Source organism: Pyricularia pennisetigena, chromosome 2 (assembly GCF_004337985.1).
Source record: "Pyricularia pennisetigena strain Br36 chromosome 2, whole genome shotgun sequence".
Lineage (NCBI taxonomy): Eukaryota > Fungi > Ascomycota > Sordariomycetes > Magnaporthales > Pyriculariaceae > Pyricularia > Pyricularia pennisetigena.
In genome coordinates, this window is record NC_043741.1 from 3,006,708 (window position 1) to 3,027,780 (window position 21,073).

General features: G+C 53.9%; 7 protein-coding genes across 7 annotated transcripts; 4 read left to right on the top strand and 3 right to left on the bottom strand.

The window, feature by feature from the left end:
• Window positions 1-1,018: 1,018 nt before the first annotated feature.
• Window positions 1,019-4,730, top strand: PpBr36_00823 (uncharacterized protein; the record flags this gene model as incomplete). Its single annotated transcript, XM_029888013.1, has 4 exons — window positions 1,019-1,095; window positions 1,180-1,374; window positions 1,440-1,633; window positions 1,714-4,730. The coding sequence occupies 4 exons, from the start codon at window positions 1,019-1,021 to the stop codon at window positions 4,728-4,730; spliced, it is 3,483 nt and encodes a 1,160-aa protein (XP_029751501.1).
• Window positions 4,731-5,603: 873 nt separating this feature from the next.
• On the top strand, window positions 5,604-6,243 carry PpBr36_00824 (uncharacterized protein; the record flags this gene model as incomplete). Its single annotated transcript, XM_029888014.1, has 2 exons — window positions 5,604-5,781; window positions 5,897-6,243. The coding sequence occupies 2 exons, from the start codon at window positions 5,604-5,606 to the stop codon at window positions 6,241-6,243; spliced, it is 525 nt and encodes a 174-aa protein (XP_029751502.1).
• A 423-nt stretch (window positions 6,244-6,666) lies between these two features.
• PpBr36_00825 (uncharacterized protein) lies at window positions 6,667-10,707 on the bottom strand (the record flags this gene model as incomplete). Its single annotated transcript, XM_029888015.1, has 4 exons — window positions 6,667-7,091; window positions 7,204-7,859; window positions 9,047-9,470; window positions 9,534-10,707. 4 exons carry the CDS (start codon window positions 10,705-10,707, stop codon window positions 6,667-6,669), a joined length of 2,679 nt encoding a protein of 892 aa, XP_029751503.1.
• A 975-nt stretch (window positions 10,708-11,682) lies between these two features.
• Window positions 11,683-12,598, top strand: PpBr36_00826 (uncharacterized protein; the record flags this gene model as incomplete). Its single annotated transcript, XM_029888016.1, has 2 exons — window positions 11,683-11,778; window positions 11,852-12,598. The coding sequence occupies 2 exons, from the start codon at window positions 11,683-11,685 to the stop codon at window positions 12,596-12,598; spliced, it is 843 nt and encodes a 280-aa protein (XP_029751504.1).
• Window positions 12,599-12,989: 391 nt separating this feature from the next.
• PpBr36_00827 (uncharacterized protein) lies at window positions 12,990-14,972 on the bottom strand (the record flags this gene model as incomplete). The annotated part of the gene is made up of 1 exon (XM_029888017.1): window positions 12,990-14,972. The coding sequence occupies one exon, from the start codon at window positions 14,970-14,972 to the stop codon at window positions 12,990-12,992; it is 1,983 nt and encodes a 660-aa protein (XP_029751505.1).
• Window positions 14,973-16,841: 1,869 nt separating this feature from the next.
• On the bottom strand, window positions 16,842-17,790 carry PpBr36_00828 (uncharacterized protein; the record flags this gene model as incomplete). Its single annotated transcript, XM_029888018.1, has 2 exons — window positions 16,842-17,495; window positions 17,575-17,790. 2 exons carry the CDS (start codon window positions 17,788-17,790, stop codon window positions 16,842-16,844), a joined length of 870 nt encoding a protein of 289 aa, XP_029751506.1.
• A 727-nt stretch (window positions 17,791-18,517) lies between these two features.
• Window positions 18,518-19,865, top strand: PpBr36_00829 (uncharacterized protein; the record flags this gene model as incomplete). The annotated part of the gene is made up of 2 exons (XM_029888019.1): window positions 18,518-18,985; window positions 19,077-19,865. 2 exons carry the CDS (start codon window positions 18,518-18,520, stop codon window positions 19,863-19,865), a joined length of 1,257 nt encoding a protein of 418 aa, XP_029751507.1.
• Window positions 19,866-21,073: the final 1,208 nt, after the last annotated feature.

The window sequence follows — 21,073 nt, forward strand, 5'->3', positions numbered from 1 at the left end:
AAAAAAAAAAAAAAAAAAAAAGACAGCTAGCTGTGGTAGGTATTATGACGACTTATGTTTACTCTATGCAAAGCAAGAAACTACCGACGTTGTCTAGGGATCTATGCAATTTGGGTTCGGGGCACAGAATATTGTTTACTGGCTTGCGAGATTGGCTGTAAACTCAGCTCCGCGTTATGAATTAGACACGGTTCTTTTTCAAGGTGCTTTTTGACCCACGCTGCACGCTGTCAGAACCACCTGCACTTCTTCACCTTCCGGTTTCGTCCCAGGAAGGTAACGCAGAAATGATCTCAAACCAACAGAGAAAATGCACTGGTCACCGATTACATGCTACGCAAACTAAGGTGGTGCGAATAATATACTGGATTACCCAAAAAGAGCACGTCGTACAAACAGTCGCGTCTAATAGGGGGGATACACGGATAGTATATTTGGTAGAAATTCAATGTTGCGCATATGGCTAACCCTTACCTGAACTACTGAGCTTGCTAGTACCGTAGGGGACCTTATGTCAGGCAGCAAGGTGCCGAGGTAGCATTGTAACTTTGTATGGTAGCATTTTGTGGAGCAGGTTGGCAACTGAAGAGGCATGCTCACATGATCAAGTGGGCTAGTGGGCGGCGCATGAAGTGTGGCTTTCGCGTGGGAGTGTGAGCGGGCATATCCATGCAGCGGACAAGGCCTGTCAATTCGTGCACCACTTTTACATCTGTTTGCAATCTCTGATGTGGCGGTCGGTCCGGATTCTCGCCAGGTTAACGACGAAGACCACGATAATTTACACCCTGTCTTTTCTGTCCTTGGTTGTCTTTGGGCATTCAACGCGTTCTTTCTGGGTTTTCCAGCAATATCTCCAATCGCCGCAACCAATCGGAACCGACGTGTCATTGATGCTTGTGATCCATCAACCTGCGAACCACTCGGCCAACACGCTCGCTCGAAAATCTCGTCGATTTCTCCACTGCGTCGCACCCCGGCGTGCCATCGTCTCGATGAACTAGTGTCGGTAGACGATATGTTATGGGCTTCATGGACGACCGCTGGCCCGTTTCTGCTTCTGGTGTGTGCCATCATTGCATGGTGGCTCACTGAGTAGGTTCCCCATCTTGCCGCATATTCCCACTGCGTTGAGTTTCGGCCGTTGACATATCGTCCCTTTTCTGACTTACCTTGCAGGCCCAAAACCCACCAGCTCAACGCCATCGTCTTTATCGGCTGCGTTTTCTTCTGTTGGGCTGTCAACCCTAGCCTCGCCCGCGATTCTTTCTACCGTTTCGTCCAGATCTCATCGAGTACTGTCGTCCTGCTGAATTCCGATACGTACATTGGCACAAATTCAACAATGATCTTTGCGGGCGCTGCTGTATTATGGTGGGTAAAACGTTGGAGACCTCCGGAAATTTCGTTTTGCTAATATTGGGTTGGAATAACTCTAGGCTACTTCGCAGGGCGGCACAGACACTCTGGAAGCCCGTCCCAGAACTTATTGGGGTTCTTGGTCTGGAAGTTCCTGACAGCCCCGACGTTTCTCTGACTGGGATCGCAGCGGACAAGGCTACTTTAACGTGGACCCGTGCGCAGCCCAGTCGCCCCGTGCAAAAGTTTCTGATACAGGTCAATGGCGTGAACGGTGCGTAGAAGCAGAGGCGGAAATTTTGAACGAACCAAGAATCTAAGGACAATTCTAACTCTGCGTGGTTGCGCTTTTAGTCGGCGAGATCGCAAGCAACCAGGATAACTTCATCATAGTTTCAGGTCTGAAGCCAGACCACTTTTACAATGTGCGCGTGATAGCCGTTGGGATCAGCAACTTCCAGGCCGGCAGTCGCGTCATCCGACTGCGGACATTCTCTCGCGATGGACGACCACAGCTAGGAAACTCTCGTTTACCGTCGAATTTCACATCGGATGAGCAGGGACTCTCGTCCCAGGTTGAAACAGTGGATGAGAATGGAGCGCCGCGCAGCCCCGTTCCTACTGTCGAGACCGCGGTGATTTCCGAATCCATACCTCCTATTGTGCCACGAGACGCAAGTGCACCGACTGCAACTGTTCTCCGGAGGAACACTATAGGCAGGCGGCATTCTCCTTCAACCACCAGTCTGGATCAGCCGACCATCCCACCCCAGAGAAGTGATCCCACGGAACCCACTGATGCGCAGATGGATAGCCTAGGGGAGAAGTATAAGGCTTTGCTTCGAGAGACGGAGGAGCTGGCGGACTTAATAGCTAAGGAAGAAGAGGATCACAAGCGGCTGATGAATGAGTTGGAAGCTGAAAAGCAGGAGAAGAAGAAGGAACAGAAGGAGAAGGAAGGTCAGACGGAAAAGCTGAGGAGGGAGCAGGGCACTGCTGAGCGGCAGATGCGTAATGCTCTGGCCCGCAAGTCCCAAAAGGAGAAGGTTTTGAAGGAGAAGCAGACAGAGCTGGCCAAGATGGTGGATCGTACTACTGGCTACGAGAAAGGCATTGAGGAGATGTGCAGAGACCAGGAGGGTTTTGCGAAGGAAAAGAAGCAACTGGAGGAGCAGAAAAAGACCAACGAAGAGGGCTACAAGGCTGAGATCAACACGCTATCAACCGAGTGCGGCAACCTGGAAGCTGAGCTCAGAGAGAGGAGGACGCAAGTCAAGGAGCTAGAGGACGCTAGGAAGCGGTTCGTCGGTGGCGAGGACGACCTGGAATGGCAGGAGAAGGATGCAGAAGCACGCAGGGAATGGCACCGCCGCGAAAGGGAATTGCACAGTGTCCTGGAGCATGAGAACAAGCAGATGCGGGTCCTCGATCAGCAGGTCGTTATGCTGTCGGAGCATCTCGTTGCTTATCAGTCGCGCGAGCTGTACACCCAAGCCAACTCTTCGGCAGTTGAATTTGCTGATACGCTGCACAACTCTCTCAAGAGGCGCAGCAGGAATGGAAACTCAATGAACACTGGCATGCCATCTCCGAGCTTAGCCCCAGCCTACACAGTTTCCGACGCTGCTCAACATCCGCCGCCTGGATTTCAGTCATCTCGGTTGCAGGGTCCGGCAGGGTTTGCTCCTGGTCCGTTCATGGCCCTTCCAGCCGACGATGCGCTGGACGCTTCTGAATCACACGAGGAGGCCATCAGGGCGCTTACGGGCGACGCGCCGCTAAGCCCCACGGCCAAGGCGCTGCTACCATCTCACATATTTCTGGATATGGATGAGGAAGACCAAGAAAGTCCTTTCATCCCTCCGCCTCGGATGGGTTCCCCTGCCAATGACCCTCAATCTCCACACTCCTCGAACCGATCAATGAGCATCTTGTCTAGTCCGCACGGCTCGTCGAACAACCTTCCGTTCCCGGCTTTTGATGCCGGAGATCGAGGTTCCATCAATAGCCCAAGGGACATGGCGCGTCCGATGCCCTCTCCTCCCCAGCACCAGAGCCAATCAGGAGGCAAGTCATCCCTCGCTAATCTCCTCAGGTTTCAGCGTTCTAGAGGCAACAAGGCTGGAGATGAAGAAGGCCCGGCCCTCGGCAGTCTCAAGCTTGGTCAAAGTCAGTCTTTTCCCAGGCAGACAGACGAACCCGAAGGTTTGGCTGGCAGGAGGAAGCTGAGCCTTTCGTCGTGGAACGTGTTCCACCGTAACTCGGCAGGCCCCGAACTCCTAGAAGGGATGGCGCCACAGACTTCAGAACACAAATTCTCAGCCAGGAATCTACTACCGTTCGGGGGACACCAGACGGCCAGTGGCGTATTTGGTGAAGGGAGTGAAACCAGTCCAAGGCCGCTGTCGATAGCATCGACTGAGATGCCACGGCCATCCGCGGATGGGAATGCCATATGGGGCCCGCCTGGCGAGAGCAACACCGTCGGAAAGCCGTGGCAGCCGTGGACATCACATGACAACGCCTGGTCGCGCAACCCATCCCGCCGCCCTTCGGTTCATGGGTCTCCCTCAGCTCTCAAGACGACACTGGCCTCTGCTGATGATGAGATCCTTGACGATGAAGCTTTGATGAAACATTCAATGAGTCAAGTCGGGGTGATAGGCAGCAGGCCAGCCGCTAGCAAGAAAGCCATGATGGCACTCAATCCTGCGGCGCCGACCTTTATGACTGGTCTGTTCAAGTCGAGCAAGGAGAAGAAGGACAAAAGCAAGGGCAAGGAGGTTCAGTCCAGTGCTGAGACGCCTGTGGGCCTGGCGAGCGATATCTCCCCGTCTGATTCTCGGGTCTCTCGGGATGCACCATCGATTCGCACGCAGCCATCCGTGACCGAGTCCCATGAATCGCTTGCCCTTGACATTAGTACTTCCCACACGCTCTCAGATGCGACCAGTCCCGTTCTTCTATCAGCTAGCAGCGCCAAGGATCCATCTGGAGACAACGTGGTTAAGAAACTTTTCCGCAAGGGTAGCTCGAGCAAATTCAGCTTCTCCTCGCGATTGGGCAAGTCCAAAGGACCAGGAAGTACCACGGCGAGCTCGGACAAGAATGGTCCTGTTTCTTCGGATCAGCGCTCCAGCATTGGCGACCTAGACGATGCTGGCGAGGAGCTCATCCTCGGTCGTAGCTACGACAGTGTCACCAGCAGCCCATCCCTTGGCCCGTCCAAAAGGCCGGAGAGCAGGATGAGCAGCACCCGGTGGTTCTCTTCAATGAAGAAGAAGGGCAAGGAAAAGGAGAGTCTCGAGCTTGACAGAGGCCATGAGAGCGTCGACGAGGCTGAAGAAAAAAAGGCCTCGACAGATATTTGAAGGGCGGTGAGCTTGCGTCTGTTTTGGCAACCCTGGTTGGTGTATTTTTCTGGGCATCCGTGTGTACCGATGCCGTCCAAGAGTTGAATATAGCGCATTTCTTTAATGCCCACAGTCCCAGAGGGTTTGTGGTACAGTAGACAGCGACTTTTTACAAAATACTGCTTAGGGATACAGTGTTGAATGATATATTTCCCCCTCTGCCTTGAATGGGGAAGACATGATTAAGAGTATGGCCGTTTTGAGCCGATGTCAAACAATCGTCAAGTGTCGGCCTGGATGCATTGCAAATTATTGTTTAAACTTGGAAATGAGTCAACTTCATCTACCTCTCTGACTTGGCATTCTGTCTTATTATTGTTTCCTCAGCATGGCTTTGCTCTTTGCGGCGATCTTCTCTGAAATCTGATATCTTTTTTTTTTTTTTTGGTACTACCCTGCACCTGTCCGATGTGCCTACCGACTCCTGTCCAGCACCCGGGCCAGGGTCACGTTTCGCTCACTCAGCTTTGTGGAGCTCTGAGCTCCGAAGCTGGGTCGGGTCTTTTAGCTCTCTCTAACAACAAATGGCCCGATCGGACCATCCGTCTTTTTTTCCTTTGGACATTTTGTTCGACACGAAGATACAACGAAGCGCGGTATCGCTCCCAGAACGCCAATTCCGACACTGACCGTCACATTAAACTTTTTTCGTGGTTCAGCTTTTCGGATTGCTAGCAATTGCCACATACGAACTCGACCGGGGCTAACCAACGCAGCGTCCGACTCTTCGCTTGAACGAGCCGACAAACAAACAAACCCAAGCTTCGAGCATACCGATTCACCACCCTTCGCATCCCCTGAGCCACTTGCCAAGCTCGGAAAAATTGTTGCATGGCCACCATGGCCACAAATTCACCCGCCGGGCCGGACGTGCCAGTCGTATCCAACCAGAGGCAGACAACAGCGGTTCCATCGCGCAACCCTCTACCACTATCAGCATCGCAGGAAGCCCAGGTCAGGGAGGTATACTACAAAAGGGTACGAGCTCTTTGCGCGCCCGAGATCAAAGGTATATTAGTCTCTCTTTTGTCTATCCCTCCCAAATCTCCCCCATGTTATATGCAACGCAAAGCAAACGGCCGCCGCCCTGCCAAGCTTTGGCTCACTCTTGTCCGAAAAAACAGCATTCGCAGACTGTGCCGTTGGCCGGACGTTCTCGATCCCTTTCGCATGTCGGGCGCAGCACCGGGCCATGAACAACTGCATGAAGATGCAGGCGACGGAGGAGAACCATGATCTGGCGCGTGAGGAGTGGTTCGCGGGCAGGATGGAGCGGCAAAAAGAAAAGGAGGCCAAAGCCAGGAGGAAGCTGGAGCAGGAGCGGTTCCACCGCGAGTGGTGGGGCCTGCCGGATAGGGACGCCGAGGAGCTCAGGGCTGAGGAGGAGAAGCTCAAGAGGGCCGAGAGGGTCGGGGGCATGGCTGCGAGGGATCGGGCGAGGATACCTGTCAAGAAGGATGAGGATAGGTGATCTGGATTTGGTGGGTAGGGAAGAAGGTGGGCGTTTGCGTTGAGTCGTGAGGTTTCTCGGCAGGGATGGGCGTCAATCACAACCCGGGTAAGTTGAGCAATGGCTCGCTTCTCACCTTGGAGCTGACTTTGGTTATCTGCAAGATAGCAGCCCTACGTCGGGGCGCCGCGGAATTGCCGTGCCCCCCGCAAGTATATGGTGCCACCCATCCTGCCATTAATGCCTTGCCTTTGTGCAACAAACTCTTCTCTGGAAAGGCAAGCAGGGGTGTGTAACGCGACTGACATGTATAAATAACATAACCTGGCGCCATGTAGCATTAATAGATCTGGAGATATTTCTATGCCGAATATACAACCTTGGGAACAGTCAACTTGATTTCAAAATCAACATAAACCTTACTTCCGAACCGCCCCCTAACTTTTATATCTTTGCTCGCGTCCGGCCAAGCTGCGCTAGCGCCTGGTCGACCAGCTCGACCACTCTCCCGCCGACCCCCCACGAAAGCTCATAGCCCCTGCCGCCGAGGCCGTACGCATGCACCAGCATCTTACCCGGGCCAGCCTTTTCCACCTCCAGCCTTGCCCCGCCTTTCCTCGTCGGTCTCCTCCCGACAATGTCGACGATGGGCTTCAACTCGCCTATCTCGGGGTACGTGGCGGCAAACTTGGCCAGCAGCTCAGCCCTGACGGCGGATGAGGGGTTAGGGTCCCAGTCGTCGGGCTGCTTGGTGCCCCCGATGACGGTACCGCCGTCGAAGCCGCGAGGCACGCAAAAGGTCCATGATCCGTCTGCGCATTGCCTGGTGACCGTTGCCGGGCATGGGTTTGAAACGATGCAGGTTTGTCCTGATCGACGGGAGAGTGTTGTTGTTGATTATCGTTTTGGTTAGCAGATTCAATTTTACTCCGGAAAAAAAATACACCAAGGCAGTGTAGAGGGGACGGGTGCGAGACTTACCCCGGGTCACAAAAACAGCTGGGTCGCCGAAGCCGTACCCGGAGCAGTTGACGACGGCGTCGACGCTCCCCAGCTCGCTCTCCAGGGCCCACACCTCCCGCGGATCCCTCAGCTCCCTCCTGACGACCTTGCCGCCCCGCAAGACGATCCTACGCATCAGAAACGACAGGTAAACCATGGGACTGACGCACCACGTCCTATACCTGCAGCCCCACGCGACACCAGCCGGCAGTTCGGACCGGTCCAGGACCTCGAACCCCTGGATGCCCAGCTCCGCGGCCCTGGCGACCGTCAGGGCCCCGCCGTCCCCGCCGCCGCCCTCGGCCTTGCCGGGGTCGTCTAGGTACTCGATGCCCGGGAGGAACGTGACGCCCGCCTCGGGGTGGCGGGCCGCCACGCCCTCCATGTGCGTAAACGTCTGGAGCGCGAAGCCGTGGTCGCGCTCCAGCGTGGCGTCGCTGCCACCGCGGCCTGGGCCGGCCGCCGCCGGCGGGGGAACCCAGCGGTTGTGGGCGCCGCCCCACGGCGACGTGTAGTTGATCTGCGTTTTCGGATCAATGGTCTCCGAGGGCGCGGGGAAGTCGCGCGCGATGATGGTCACGGCGTGCCCAGCTTCTTGGAGCCGGGTCGCGGCTGTGAGGCCTGTGACACCGGCTCTGGGTTGGGTTGGGTTTTGTTAATTTTTTTTTTTTTTTTTTTTTTTTTTTCAAACATGTGACAACATATGGTTGCGACGTTTTCGTAGTCCGCAGTTATATGCGGAGCGGTTCCCTCCTTAGTTTTAGGCTGTGAGGGAAGACTTACCCGATGATGACAATATGAGAAGCCATAGTCATACCTGCGCCTGCAAACAGACACGGCTATGGATATGCACTAACTATGGTTGTCTAAGTGACTCGCAAAGACCAAGTTTAAACAGGTGGGTAGATCTGGAACAATATATCTTAAAGATTCCCAATGATAAAAAACCAGTCAATTAAAAAGATATAAAATAAAACAGAAAACAAATCTAAAGAAACAGAAACATTAAAACCACATTATCTTTATCTATCAATGCACGTAGTGGTTGTTGGTATATACTTGAGGTCCGATCCCGGCAGACCTAGACTTGTCAAAGCTTGAATTGCCGGTAGCAAGTAGCAGTAGCCTTTTGCAAGACCCACCAGCCGGCAAGGATGACGCAGACTCGGCTCCGATGTCTGCTCCGGGGACCTCTGAGAGTAAAGATTAGGATCGTATATACGACTTTCGATGAAGCCGTGCTATTCCCTGTTCATCAAGACTTGCTTGCCAATTTCGTGTAGCTCGGCGCTCCGACTGGCATACAACCAATACTTTGCTTAGCCCCTCGGAGGTACACTTCATTTCCGTGCCCCGTTTTGCTGAAGTTATCATCCTCTCCTTCTGAAAAAAAATCTCATGTTCTCTTACGAGATCTCGATGCCACGCCACATAGATCATGTCAAAGGCCGCTGTGTGATTGGCCTTGTCTAAAAATACGAGGCTTTGTGGTGATCCTATATCGGTTCGCTTAGTTCCACGCACTACTCTTCAGCACTACTCTTCTACACTTCCAAGACCCCGTGAAGCTGTCTCCTATGTCGGTTTGGGAATCTTCAAGGGGTGTGCTTCCGTGTTTAGTACATAGTCATCCAGACTGATCAGATCCGGGTCGGAGAAAATTAGGTAAAAGTACTTGAGCGTCTCTGCGAGCCAAAAACTCTGTGCAATAAGGGTTTAGTATTGAAATTTTTATAATTGCCTCGCGATTCCTCGAAATTGTGCAAGATTAAGACCTACCTCCATGCCATTGGCCTTGTTTGCAAGACCGTCAGGTGCCAACACATTCGCAATTGCTGAAAATGCCTTCTCGGTCTCGGTGGCCTTTTTAATCGACTCGAACATTGCCCAGGCCCAGTCCAGCCATTCCCGGTCGCCCGTGATGCGATAGAGGACAAAGACGCTCTCAATGGCCTCGGGTCTCAGTATGTACCGGTAGTCAGTGATGCTCGCGAATGCCGGGGGCATTCCTTCTTTCCGGTACTTGCCACCTTTGGCCTCGAAGATGGACTTGTTCCATTTACACTTGGCCAGTTTGGGCTCCTCGCATGCCACCATGGATGCAACCTCAGGCATGATGCCAGAGACGGTGGCCTTGTATGCCCAAGCACAGCCGCGAGCCAGCTGCTTGCCCAGCTCGACGTGGCTGTCATTTTCAAGCAGACGGCCTCCGAGTGCGTACATACCGCCGGTGAAGCAGCCAAGATCTGGACGCGGTCAAGGTTAGCATACTGCAAGTGCTACAGCTCGTTGTGGATATATACACTCACGTTGAATTTCAGGTGTCATCTGGACATCGCCGGCAGAGACATAGGCTCGAAGGTTTCCAGAGAACAAAATGTCTATGTTCTTGTCAGGTATCATGGGTCGGAAGAGTATGTGCTTCTCGGCTGCATCCATTGCAGTATTGTGCATGGTTGCATACGTCTGGTCCAGGCCACCGAGCAGGGCGTACATCTTTGGCAGATATTCATACAGTGAGTCCGCTTGCGCGCCGAGTGTGAATATGGTATCCATTGCGTCGAAGCCGTCGTGCAAATCAAAGGACATGGGCCACAACCCAGGTATACGTGTCTCATTTTGGGAGTTGCTCAAGAGAACCTTGATTCTGTCAATGGCGTCGTAGAACTTTGGTTCACCCGTAAGCTGGGCGACTCTGGTGAATTCGAGGGACATGGAACCGACTGCCGCGGCCACTTCCCTGTACGAGAGCTGAAGGTTTCCATTCCACGCGTCTGAAAAAAAGAAGGCGTTCACTGGCAGTCTGTACTCATTGTCAAACGCCGCGTATAGCATATGTGCCAGCTCTACGGCCTTGTCAAGCAGCACTTTTTCTTGGCTCAGATCATAGGCCGAAAGCAACCCGCCAAGGTAGCGGATGTTGGTTTCGAAGAGTGAACACATGGGACCGCTCGCCTTGGACCAGTTGATTTTTTTGACTGCCTCCACGGCCTCGGCAAAATCATCCTTCATTCCCATGATCCAAAGAGAGTCGAGACTGTCAACGAGAGTGGCTCCCCAGCCGGCAAAGCTATTATGACCTTCGAGCGTCATGGGGCGCAGCTCATCGTAACCCCAGGCGTATTGTCGATAGCTGGCCCATGACTTTTCAAAGGCCTGCTTCACGGCCGCCTGTCTGCTCGCCTGCAGTTTCCGAAACTCTGCGTCAGGGGCTGTAAACTTGTGCTGCACCCGCGGCAGGCGTCGTGGAGGCCCCGATGGCAGTCGAACCATTAAAGACTTGTCCACGGGGAACCTCTCCTTCCTGCGCGCCCAATCCTGACGGAACCAGCCGGATATCCATGGCGATTGCTCAATGGAGGATGAAGTCGAGGATGAGAAGGTCAAGAGGATCTGGGACAGGAAGAAGCTTCCGGTCAGGGCAACCGCCAAGACAAGAATCAGACGCTTGCCTATACGGCGAGGCGAAAAGAAGGCCACCATAGCTGATGAGTTTTGGACGGGCTTAATTTTCAATAAAAAAAAAAACCCCTGTCGGCTGAGGAGAAACTATATCGGAAAGGAAACGTGTGGCTTCATCCGGGGACTTGACCTGGACACTAAAGAAAGAAAAGGAGCGACGATACAATGAGCGACCCACGAACGCATCTGAGCCGTGGTTAGGGAGAAAGCAAAATAACAAACCAAGAAAAAAAAGTCTTGGTGAGAATTGAGACACAATCAGCGCCGAAATGACAAAGAACGTGGCGCTATGCAAAAAGTCACGAGGAAATCGAGGAAACCATTCGCTCGCATGGCATCCAAGATGACAGCGCCGCCCCAGATTCTTAGCCTGCCTGGCGCGTGCGGGTGTTGGGACCAAGTGCAATAGATCTTCAGGGGCGGGCTGCAAATAAGGGTCCTAACACTTGTTAAATAAGGTACATCGCCCCACTGTTCAGGCAAGAAGTTGCCTGGTAAATGGTAGAGCAGTTGGAAATGCCAAGTATTCAATTGAATTGTCAAGATGCGACTGCTTCAGTTTGAAAACTCGTGCGTGCGAGCAAATGAAGCAGAAAGTAGTATGCAAAGAAGAGTCAGACAGCTGTGTCATCCGAATCAACTGGACTGATCGACGAGTTTAACTCAGGTTTTAATTTGGAGTACCTTGGAGTACCTTGAAGTGACTACCTGACCCGCGGCGGGGGCTTCCCTTGCTACCCAGCCAAGCAACTTGGATCAAGGTCGACCGAGATAAGATAAGAAATTAACCGCCCGCCAAAACTTTCATCACCGCCAAAAAGTCATCTGCGAACATGAATATACTGCCTATCAGTTATTTCGACAACTTAGATTGAACAAAACAAAAAATCCAGAACCCTACATAGACCAACCTGATCACATCAAGAGGTCAAGGACAATAAATAACAAAAACCCCCCCCACCATATTAGCCTCCTGTCAGCGGTGACACCGTCAAAATGCCCTCCTTCAACAAACTCGGCCAGAAGCCGACGCACAAGGAGCGCGCTCAGCCGCTGGAGAGGAAACATTTGGGACTTCTCGAGAAGCACAAGGTTCGTAAAGCGGGCGCCATAGTCTTCAATTGACCAGCTTTGCATCGACTAACAAATCTCGCACATCTTTTAGGATTATTCCCTACGAGCCAAAGACTTCAACAAGAAAAAGGCCTACCTCAAGACGCTGCGCCAAAAGGCGGCCGAGCGCAACGAGGATGAGTTCTACCACAAGATGCTGTCCCGGACCGGGCCCGGTTCCGCCCTGACCAAGGGCGCAAAGGGGCGTAACTTCACCGGCACCGTGTCTGGCGACAGGGGCAACAAGAGCATGGACGTCGACGTCGTCCGGATCCTCAAGACCCAGGATATGGCATACGTCAGGACGCTGCGAAATACCCTGGCCAAGGACGTGCGGCGGTGCGAGGAGAGACTGGCCATCGCTGAAAGCTTTGCGGGCGTCCCGCACGAGGACGTCGGTGGTGGTGACGAGGGCGGGAGCGGAAGCGACGACGACGAGAGGCCGGCCAAGAGGAGGAAGGCCAGCAAAATCAAGTTCTTCGACGATGAGACCGACAGGGACCGTGCTGCTGAAGACGCTGCACCCGACAACGCGGACAATGATGATGGCGACGATTTTGAGGGTTTTGGGGACGAGGATGGCGGGGACGGCGAGGAGATGACCGAGGATGAGAAGAGGGCTCTGAAACTCGAAAGGCTGCGGAGGAACCTCCGCAACGCCAGGCGCAAGCTAAAGGCTCTGGCCGATGCCGAGGCCGAGCTGGATTTGCAACGTGTGCGGATGGCGAAGACTGCGACGAGGGGGGCTGTCACAAAGTCTGGGAAGAAAATCAAAAAGGTGTTTGAGCGGAAGAGGTAGTTTTTGCGCTTTGGTGGCGTATTGCCTTGCCGGCTGTTTCAATACCCCCTTATTTATGGTACGCGTCCGTTGGTGAACCGGGAAGCAAGTCTGTATTACTGATGAAAGCCAAATGCCGACGAGGTTATGTCCTGTCTTTGTCTAGTTCACTGTGCAGCAACTTCATATACAGGGTGATTTTGATGGTGGACGTCATACGATGTCATCCAAAGGACAAGGATGAAAAAAAAAAAGAAAAAAAAAAAAAAAAAAACAACCAAGCCATAAAAGAAAGAAATGGAGCCACAAACAACATCAAAGTTTGCAATTTCCAACAAAATGGTATAACCAATTAATCCCTAAACACCTAATATCGAAAGCCCATTCCCTTCTCCCATGATCGCAATAACGACTACAGCTTCTCCGACGTCAGACATCTAGCCGACACCGATATGCAACCCGTCAAGGCCTTGAACATTGCCGTCAGCACCCAGATGAAGCACTTGAAAGTCACCGTGATGAGCTTGATGACCAGCCTCGCCAAACTAGGCAGCTTCTTTTCTTTATCGTTGACAACATCCAGCTTGGCCAGGTCGCTCGTCTGGCTCTCGATATCCAGCTCGAACTGATCAAGCTTCGTCTTGGGCGTGCCGCCGCTGCCGCTCTTCTTGGCGGTCGCGCGGGAGCTCTTCCTGTCCCTCTTCTTGTTCTTCTTGCCGCCGTCCCCAGAGCCGGAACCGCAGCTGGGCGGCGGCGCGGCAAAGATCATGTGCACGGGCGGGGCCTCGAAGACGTCGCTGCGGGTGAACTGGGTGTCTCCGTGCGCGACGAGCATCAGGGCCGCGACGGCGACCTCGACGATGTAGACGCTGTCGATCTTGGAGGCGATGCCCGTGTCGAGCTCGAGCCAGCCGTTGCCGGTGCCGTCGCGCGTGAGCCGCGCGATGTGCTGCGGGCTCTCGAGGTGCTCGAGCGTGTACTCGGTCCGGCTCCAGGCCGGGTTGCGGTCGATGGTGACGCAGAACGGCATGGCCAGCGCCGGGTGCACCAGGTAGTGGTTGCCCGTGTCGTCGTCCCACACCAGCCGCGCGCACTCGCGCTCCGCCGTCATGATGGTCGCCACATCGTCCGGCCGCTCCAGCGCCACCCGCGCCGCCGCCTGCGGGTACAAGAGCGCCACGAGGCCGTCGTTTGGCGCGTGCCGCCGAGACGCCTCCTCGAGCGTCGTCGTCAGCGCCGATTGCCAGTGCTTGCCGTCCTTGCCTGTGCCGACCACGGATGCGGGCGGCATGGATCCACCGGGGCTTCCGGGATCCGAGGCAGTCGGAGCCGGCTCCGCTGGTGCTTTGTATACTTTACTTGGGTCGTGACGCGAGAGGGTGACGTAGGCGGATGCGGATGTCGGGTCGATGCGGAGGTTGTAGAAGGGCTGCGTTGTCGACGAGAGGGTGTATATGGGCGTGTCTCGCTCGGCTGTCATCTTGAGACAGAATAGACGGCCTTCGGAAGCAGTAGCCTTCCACCCGCTCACTACTTTCCACAGTGACCGCAGCTCTTCCGTAGAGCTGACGTGGGGTGTGGTGGGAGGCTCTGCGGGCCGCGGCGGCCACCTGGCCACGGGGGTAGGTATTGGTGGCGGAGATGATGCCGGCACTGCTGCCGGAGCGGGCTGCTGCGGCATTTGCATGTCGGCTTGCAGAGGCCGGTGAAATTGTTGCGCTTGCAGTTGGGGAGAAGAGGAAGTGAGCTGTGGGTGTTGCGGTTGTTGGGTATGTTGTATTTCAGGCTCTGGCGTGTACAAGGGCCTGCTGATGACGGCCATGGGTATGTGCGTGGGGCTTGCTTGGGTTGGAAAGTATTCCTGCCTATCTGGAGGCAGGTCGTGATTGTATGTTGGGAATATCGACCTCAACGCTTGAGGCTCGCCTCCCGAAGAAGAAGGCCCTTGGGCACCATTTTTGTGACCTACGGAGGTGCAAGACCTGTTACTGTTGCTGCGAACCAGTGTCTGCGCTTCTGAGAAGGCCGTGTCACATCTCGGCGGCGCCTCAACGACGGCGGCCGGACGCTGGATTTGTGCGGCAGCGGCGGAACTGCCGATCCACGGATCCTCCGCTCGGCCTGGGTTCGTCGAAGAAGCGGCCCCCTGGCTGATGCCGACTCCTTGGCTCTGCGGTTGCCTGCGTTGCCTGGTAGATGGTTTGCGCTCCGGAGTGCGATGCTGCCTGGGCGGCGAGGACTCGGGCCAAAGATCGCGGGGAGGGGCAGAGCTCTGAGGCGTGGTGGCCCTCGCACCACCGTTGCTTGGTGTTGTCGTTCGGGGGCGCGGGCTTGTGTGCCTGTAGTTTGGGTTCGGGAACAGAGAGAACCCTCCAGAACTCGGCTGGCTTGCCATGGTTTGGAACTTTTCAGTTGCCAAACAAGGCGATATTGCCCTGGCGTTTTATTGCTCGGACGCTTCGATCAATGCTATGTAAATCCAGGTGCTGTCTTGTTGTTGTTTGTTATGTGTATGCACTCCTGTATCAAATGTCACCGGCAGGTCTTGTTTGACCATGTGTAACCAGGCGATTTCCGGTTCAGGCCCCGACTTCCAGCCGGGGCGGCGTTAGTTTGTCGATTCTTCCCGTATGGGTCTTTGTGCTATCGTAGCATGGTGAGTTATCACGTTCTATGGATTCCCGTGTCTTGGGAGATATCAATGTCGTACAAAGGCCAAGTGTCAGCAGCGATATACGAATTCCCAGACTATTCAAAGGCTGGTATGGATGGGAAAATAACAATTATAAAAATCCAGCGCCAAAGGCCGAAAAAAAAAAGAGATTCTTGGGAAGAAGTGTAAGTCTGTATACAATATAGTGGAACAGAAACATCACTTTTCCTTCTTCCTCTTTCCCCCCTTGCAGCCCACCCTGCGCACTTCCGCCTTTTTGCTTTGCTCAGCCTGGACAAGCAATAAAAAAAAGAGAGAGATCATCAAATCACAAGCTTCCCGCTCAACCCCCCCCTGGCAGAAGGTGCCATCCATTCCCCTCATCTCTGTCGGCCGCTGGGCGGCAGCGCAGCGCGAAAACTGAGCCAAGATCATGGTTGGGTGGTATTTTAAGCGCTTTGGTGAAGTAAGAAAAGGCTAGAAAAGGAAGTCCACCCTGTGGGGGATCAAGTTTGCCTGTCCAATGTGTGTTGCCCGCGCCGCTGACATGCCCTCGTCGATCGAGGGTAATTGGTGGGCTCCCCAAAATAGATCACCAAGGGTCCTCACCTGCACCCAATGAGAAATCCCGTCACGCTGCACCTAGACGCCCGGCGCGAAAGGTCGAGGGCACGCAAGCGACGCGTGTGGAGACCCTTGGCACGACCCAAAGACAAATTGATTGGATTGCTTGTGCTGATTGGGGGGTTTTCTCGGCGTCTTGTCTTGCTTTGATCTTCACTGCAGCTCGCCGTCTTGGACCATCAATTAAAGTGAGATGGAACCATGGCTGGAAGGATATGATTGCTCTGTACAGTAGCAGAAGCGGTCAGCAGGCGCCCCCAATCTGCCAACTCTCGTCAGCTTTCCGTTTCGTATTCCTTGGTCATATCTTATCCGCGATTCATTCCAATAGTAGCCAAGTCCTGGCTCAACTTGTCTGTCTTCTGATTATGTAGGTAACTCGGAAAGATCGTTGTGTCACGATAAATACTCAAGCTTTGATGATAGCTTCTGGCTCCAGTTCCGCGTATGGTGGATCGGGTGAGACGAAGAAAAACCCAAACTCAAAGACAAATGCATCAGTGCAATGGAGCTACTCATCCATGGACTTTTCACACCCACTGCACATGCGCTGAAATAGAGCGTTTCACATAACAGACAGTCGTTCGTGGCCCAAGCTCCCTTCATGAATAAGGATATCAGCAAAAGCGCTGGACCTGCTGATTATTAACTGATGAAGGCCACGGATCAGGCCCGGAAGTTTCAGTCTCCGGATGCACGTAGTCTAATCACGGTTCCCCAGCCCGCATCCGGGCTTGGCTTTCCAGAAATGGCAGCAAGTCAAGCTTTGCCTAGTGATAGCGAAAGCTCTGGGTTGCAAAGAGTCACACACATACCTGTCCAAGCAAGTCTCTCTGGCAATGGCGGCTGGTATAGTTATCGAACCGTGGTTTCCGTCACGCCGCATCGACGGCGTTGCTCATCTATCGTTATGTCATGTCGCTTAACCATGGCTGGGCTCTATTTCTAGCACCCTTTGTCTGACACTCGTGTCTATCTTGCCAGGGCTTAATCTTCCTCCTCGCTACTTGGCTCAATGTCGTACTGGCCATGTTGCTTAAAGATGACCTTCTCTGCCAGCTGCAGGCATTTCCTCACCGGCAGCCCAATTACATTGTCAAAGCTTCCCTCAATCCTCGACACCAGCACCAGGCCACCCAGACCCTGCACCGCATAGCCTCCAGCCTTGTCCGCGCCCTCCCGCGTCTTGACATAGGACTCTATGACATCATCCGGCAGGCCCTCGCTCTCCTGCGCAAAGTAGACCTTTGTCTCCTCGGTGTGCACTTCCATCTCGTACCCAGGGTGAACCGCGTCCTCCCTGGGCGCGAGAACACATACCGAGGTCAGCACGCGGTGGACCTCTGTGTCGCGCAAGTGTTTGAGCATGGCTATGTGGTCATTTTCGGACCGCGGCTTCTCAAGGATGCGTCCGTCCCGCGTCACGATCACGGTGTCGGCTGAGATAACCAGATCGACATCCTCGGGCGGGTTGGCCTCCTTGGCCACGATGGCCTTGTTCTGCGCTTCTATCGCCGATGTGTAGACGTCCAAACACTTTTGCCGCGCGGTTGCGGCGACATACTCCAGCGGACCGAGGGCGAGCTTGTCAAGGTTTTCGGGCTTTGTGGAGGGGATGATTTCTAGATTGGTAAGACCGACCTAGACAATTTTCTCGAGAGCACATCAGTATGGTTATATAGCAAGCGCTGGTAGATAACCCCTTCACCCCAGGCCTTACCTGTGCCAGCAGGGCTTTTCTCCTTGGTGATGCCGACGCGAGAATTGCTCTTTTTTCCTTGATATGTGCGATCACGGGGAGCTCGAATCTTCTTGGTCCAGGACGGGGTGGTGCGCTCTGACGGAGACGGATGCCATGCTCAGCTGCGGCCGCAATGTAGGGCGGCGGGGCCTCGGGTATGACGTCCTTCTCGTCCACTGTGCCCTTCTCGTCCATTCTGAATTCGTAGCTATAAGCCTGACAAGTAGGTTTTATTGAGGGCTTGAAAGGCGCAATGCTTCAGTGTTTATATTGCCGGGGTAACCAAATTCAGAAAAAAAAAAATCCAGTAGTTGTTTTCCTCTCCTAATCACCGATTGACCCAAGACGGCCAGACCCATGACGCTGGCCTGTAACCAACTACGAAATACAGTTAGTTAGAGCTACCCCACCACCCAAGCTACTCCAGCTATGTTCAAAATGTCATCAAAGGTAGGGTGCGTTTTACCTCCCCAATAATCGGCCTTTTGAGGTAAGGCACTGTGCATCTCCATTTTGGCAATGCTCCCGCAAACGACATAGATATGTCTGGCACATCCTAGTCCGTGCATGAATTAAACAGCCAGTACAATAGAGAGACCAAGCCACCATCAGCAAAAGGGCAGTGGGGAACTACCCTGCCATCGGTTCGTTCGTGGCTCAGCCAGCTGCTTCCGTTACGCCTAGCCCACCCAAGAGAGGGACACTGTACGCACTAAAACCCCGCCCGCGTCATAATAGCCCGCCTGCTCTGCCCCTTGCGTCCCAGATAGCGATTCATCCCCAATCCTAAACCCACCTATCGTTTGTCAGCTCCAACAAGGTGAGGTCGCCTTACCTACTAACACGTTCCATCATCCTGTGGCATAGACGACACGACCACGCTCAAATCACCTAGCAGACAGCAGACCATCACACCATCATTATGGCAGACACAACCGCGAACGTCGCCGCCGATGATGGTGGCGACCCTCAAGTCACCTTCAAGGTCAAGACTTCAGGCGACCGGAACCATACCATCACCATGGCCGAATCCGCCACCGTCCTGGACCTGAAGCAGAAGCTTGCCGGAGAAGACCTGGAGAACATCCCCGTCGAGCACCAGCGTCTGATATACTCGGGCCGCGTCATGAAGAACACAGACCTGCTGAGCGTATACAAGATCAAGGATGGTAACACCGTCCACCTCGTCAAAAGCGCCGCGAGCAACCGCGCCTCAGCTGCCGCCGGAACCGCATCCACATCTGCCTCGGGAGCCCCCGCAACGCCCGCCGTCCCTACCAACATGGCTGCCGGCACCTCTGCGGGCAACCTTTTGGAGGGCCTCACGGGCGCTCGCTTTGCCGGCCTCGCCCCGCTTCCGAACCCCGATATTTTTGGACCAGATGGTGGCGTGAGTCGGACACCTACCTGCCTGCACCTCATCTCTATATTTATTTCTATGGATTTGCGTTAGCTGATGCGTAGCATTTTGCTCTCGATAGATGGCCCCGCCCCCCTCCGAGGAGCAGCTCGCAGATTTACTCTCCCAGCCCGGGATGGCCGCAAGCATGAACGAAGCACTCTCGAACCCGGCAATGATTGACTACATAATCCAGTCGAACCCTATGCTGCGCAACATGCCCAACGCTCGCGAGATGGTACAATCGCCTCAGTTTCGCCAGATGATGACCGACCCAGAGTCGATAAGAATGGCCGCGCGCCTGCGCAGGATGATGGGAGGCGCTCCCGGCGAGGCCAGCGCCTTCCCAGCCCCAGGCGCAACTGACAACACTGCCGAGAGCACCCAATCAACAAATCAGCCGGCCGCGAGCGGGTTCCCTCTGTTCGATCCGGCTATGCTGGCCCGTATGTCAGGTGACGCGGGCGCGAACCCATTCGCAGCACTCTTCGGCCCTCAAGCCACACAATCACCAGGGAACGCCTCGGCTACAAACCCAACATCAGGCACGCAAGGTACAGGCGATGCTGCTGGTGCTGGAGGCGCTACTCCCAACAACCCCTTCGGCATGAACCCCGAGATATTACGGCAGATAATGGGGATGGCAGGTGCTCCCGGAGCTGGCGGTCTGGGGGCCGGCGGTCTCGGCAACATGTTCGGCATGGGCGCACCGAGCCCGCCCGACAACAGGCCACCCGAGGAGCGCTATGCGGAACAGCTTAGGCAGCTGAACGATATGGGCTTCTATGATTTCGATTCAAACGTTGCTGCACTCAGAAGGTCAGGTGGAAGCGTCCAAGGGGCTATCGAGCACCTTCTCAACTCCCCATGACGACCTGACACACCAAACATGGGTATACGTTCAATACTTTGGTGGACCGTCAACGGAGCTGGGTCCGGCGTCGACCTAATGCGCGACTGAGGGAGTTCGGTTCTCGATGCAAGCGACATGGACAGCTTTTCGGGTAAAGCAATATCCGAAAACTTGGAGGGGAATGAAGTCCTGTCATGATTCACGGCTCTTTTTTCTCGCTCTGAGAATGCATAATTATCCGATCAATAAACGCTCTTCTGAATTTAATCATTAGATTGCAATGCTGGATGAACCAATCGCTGGGAACTGTCCATCAGTGATTGGCTGACCCGTAGCCCAGGAAAGTAGGGACACTGCTTGATACTACTATCAACCTTTCAAACTCGCAGATCCGTGTGTAAAAGTACCTTCGAATGAAAAATAGAAAAATTAGAAGAAAAAATTAATTTTTTTGTTGGAAAAAATACTTTTCATTACATATCTAGTGCTGACAACATCTGTGCCAAAACAAAAAAAAAAAAAAAAAAAGGAATTACAGCTTCAGTGTTATGGGAAGGAGTACATGCGCCTCGCTGCTTTTCGCTTTGACAAGTGGCCGCCGCTATCCCAGTTTTTTTCCCCCTCTGGCAACCCATTAGACTACGTTATCACCCAGCCTGGATGTTTTTCTCCTCGAAAAGTAGAATTCTTTTTCGCAAAACTACACCAAACTTTAACCGCCTTTAAGCGACACCATCCAATTTTATATATACCACCGAACAGGAAAAGCGGATCCGCGATAAACTTACACGGTCAAGACCATGATTGCGCTCATTCGCCAGGCCTCGCCAGACGTATCGACCGTTCCGCAACTTGCTGATGGCAGAGATGCCACCTGTTTCAACACGGCCTCGAACCAGCTGAGCCCAAAGGCACGGTTCATATCATAAATGGCGTAGCCCGTGGCGCCCGAAAGGTTCAGAGTATGTATGCGTGGAATGAATACCGGACTACCAGGCATTGAACCACACTGTTGGATGGAGAATAACGCATGGGGATGGGAAGAAACAGTTGGGAATGGAAAGGAGGCTTAACATAACGAGTACTGTACTGCAGTATACTCGACACCTTACTCAAAAGACGCCGGCGGCTTCATTGGCCCGATGCTCAAGCCCGCGCCTAAAATCTGCAGAGTCCCTATACTTCGTGGTTATCTATGCTGCACCTTGCAGTGGTAATACGGCCAG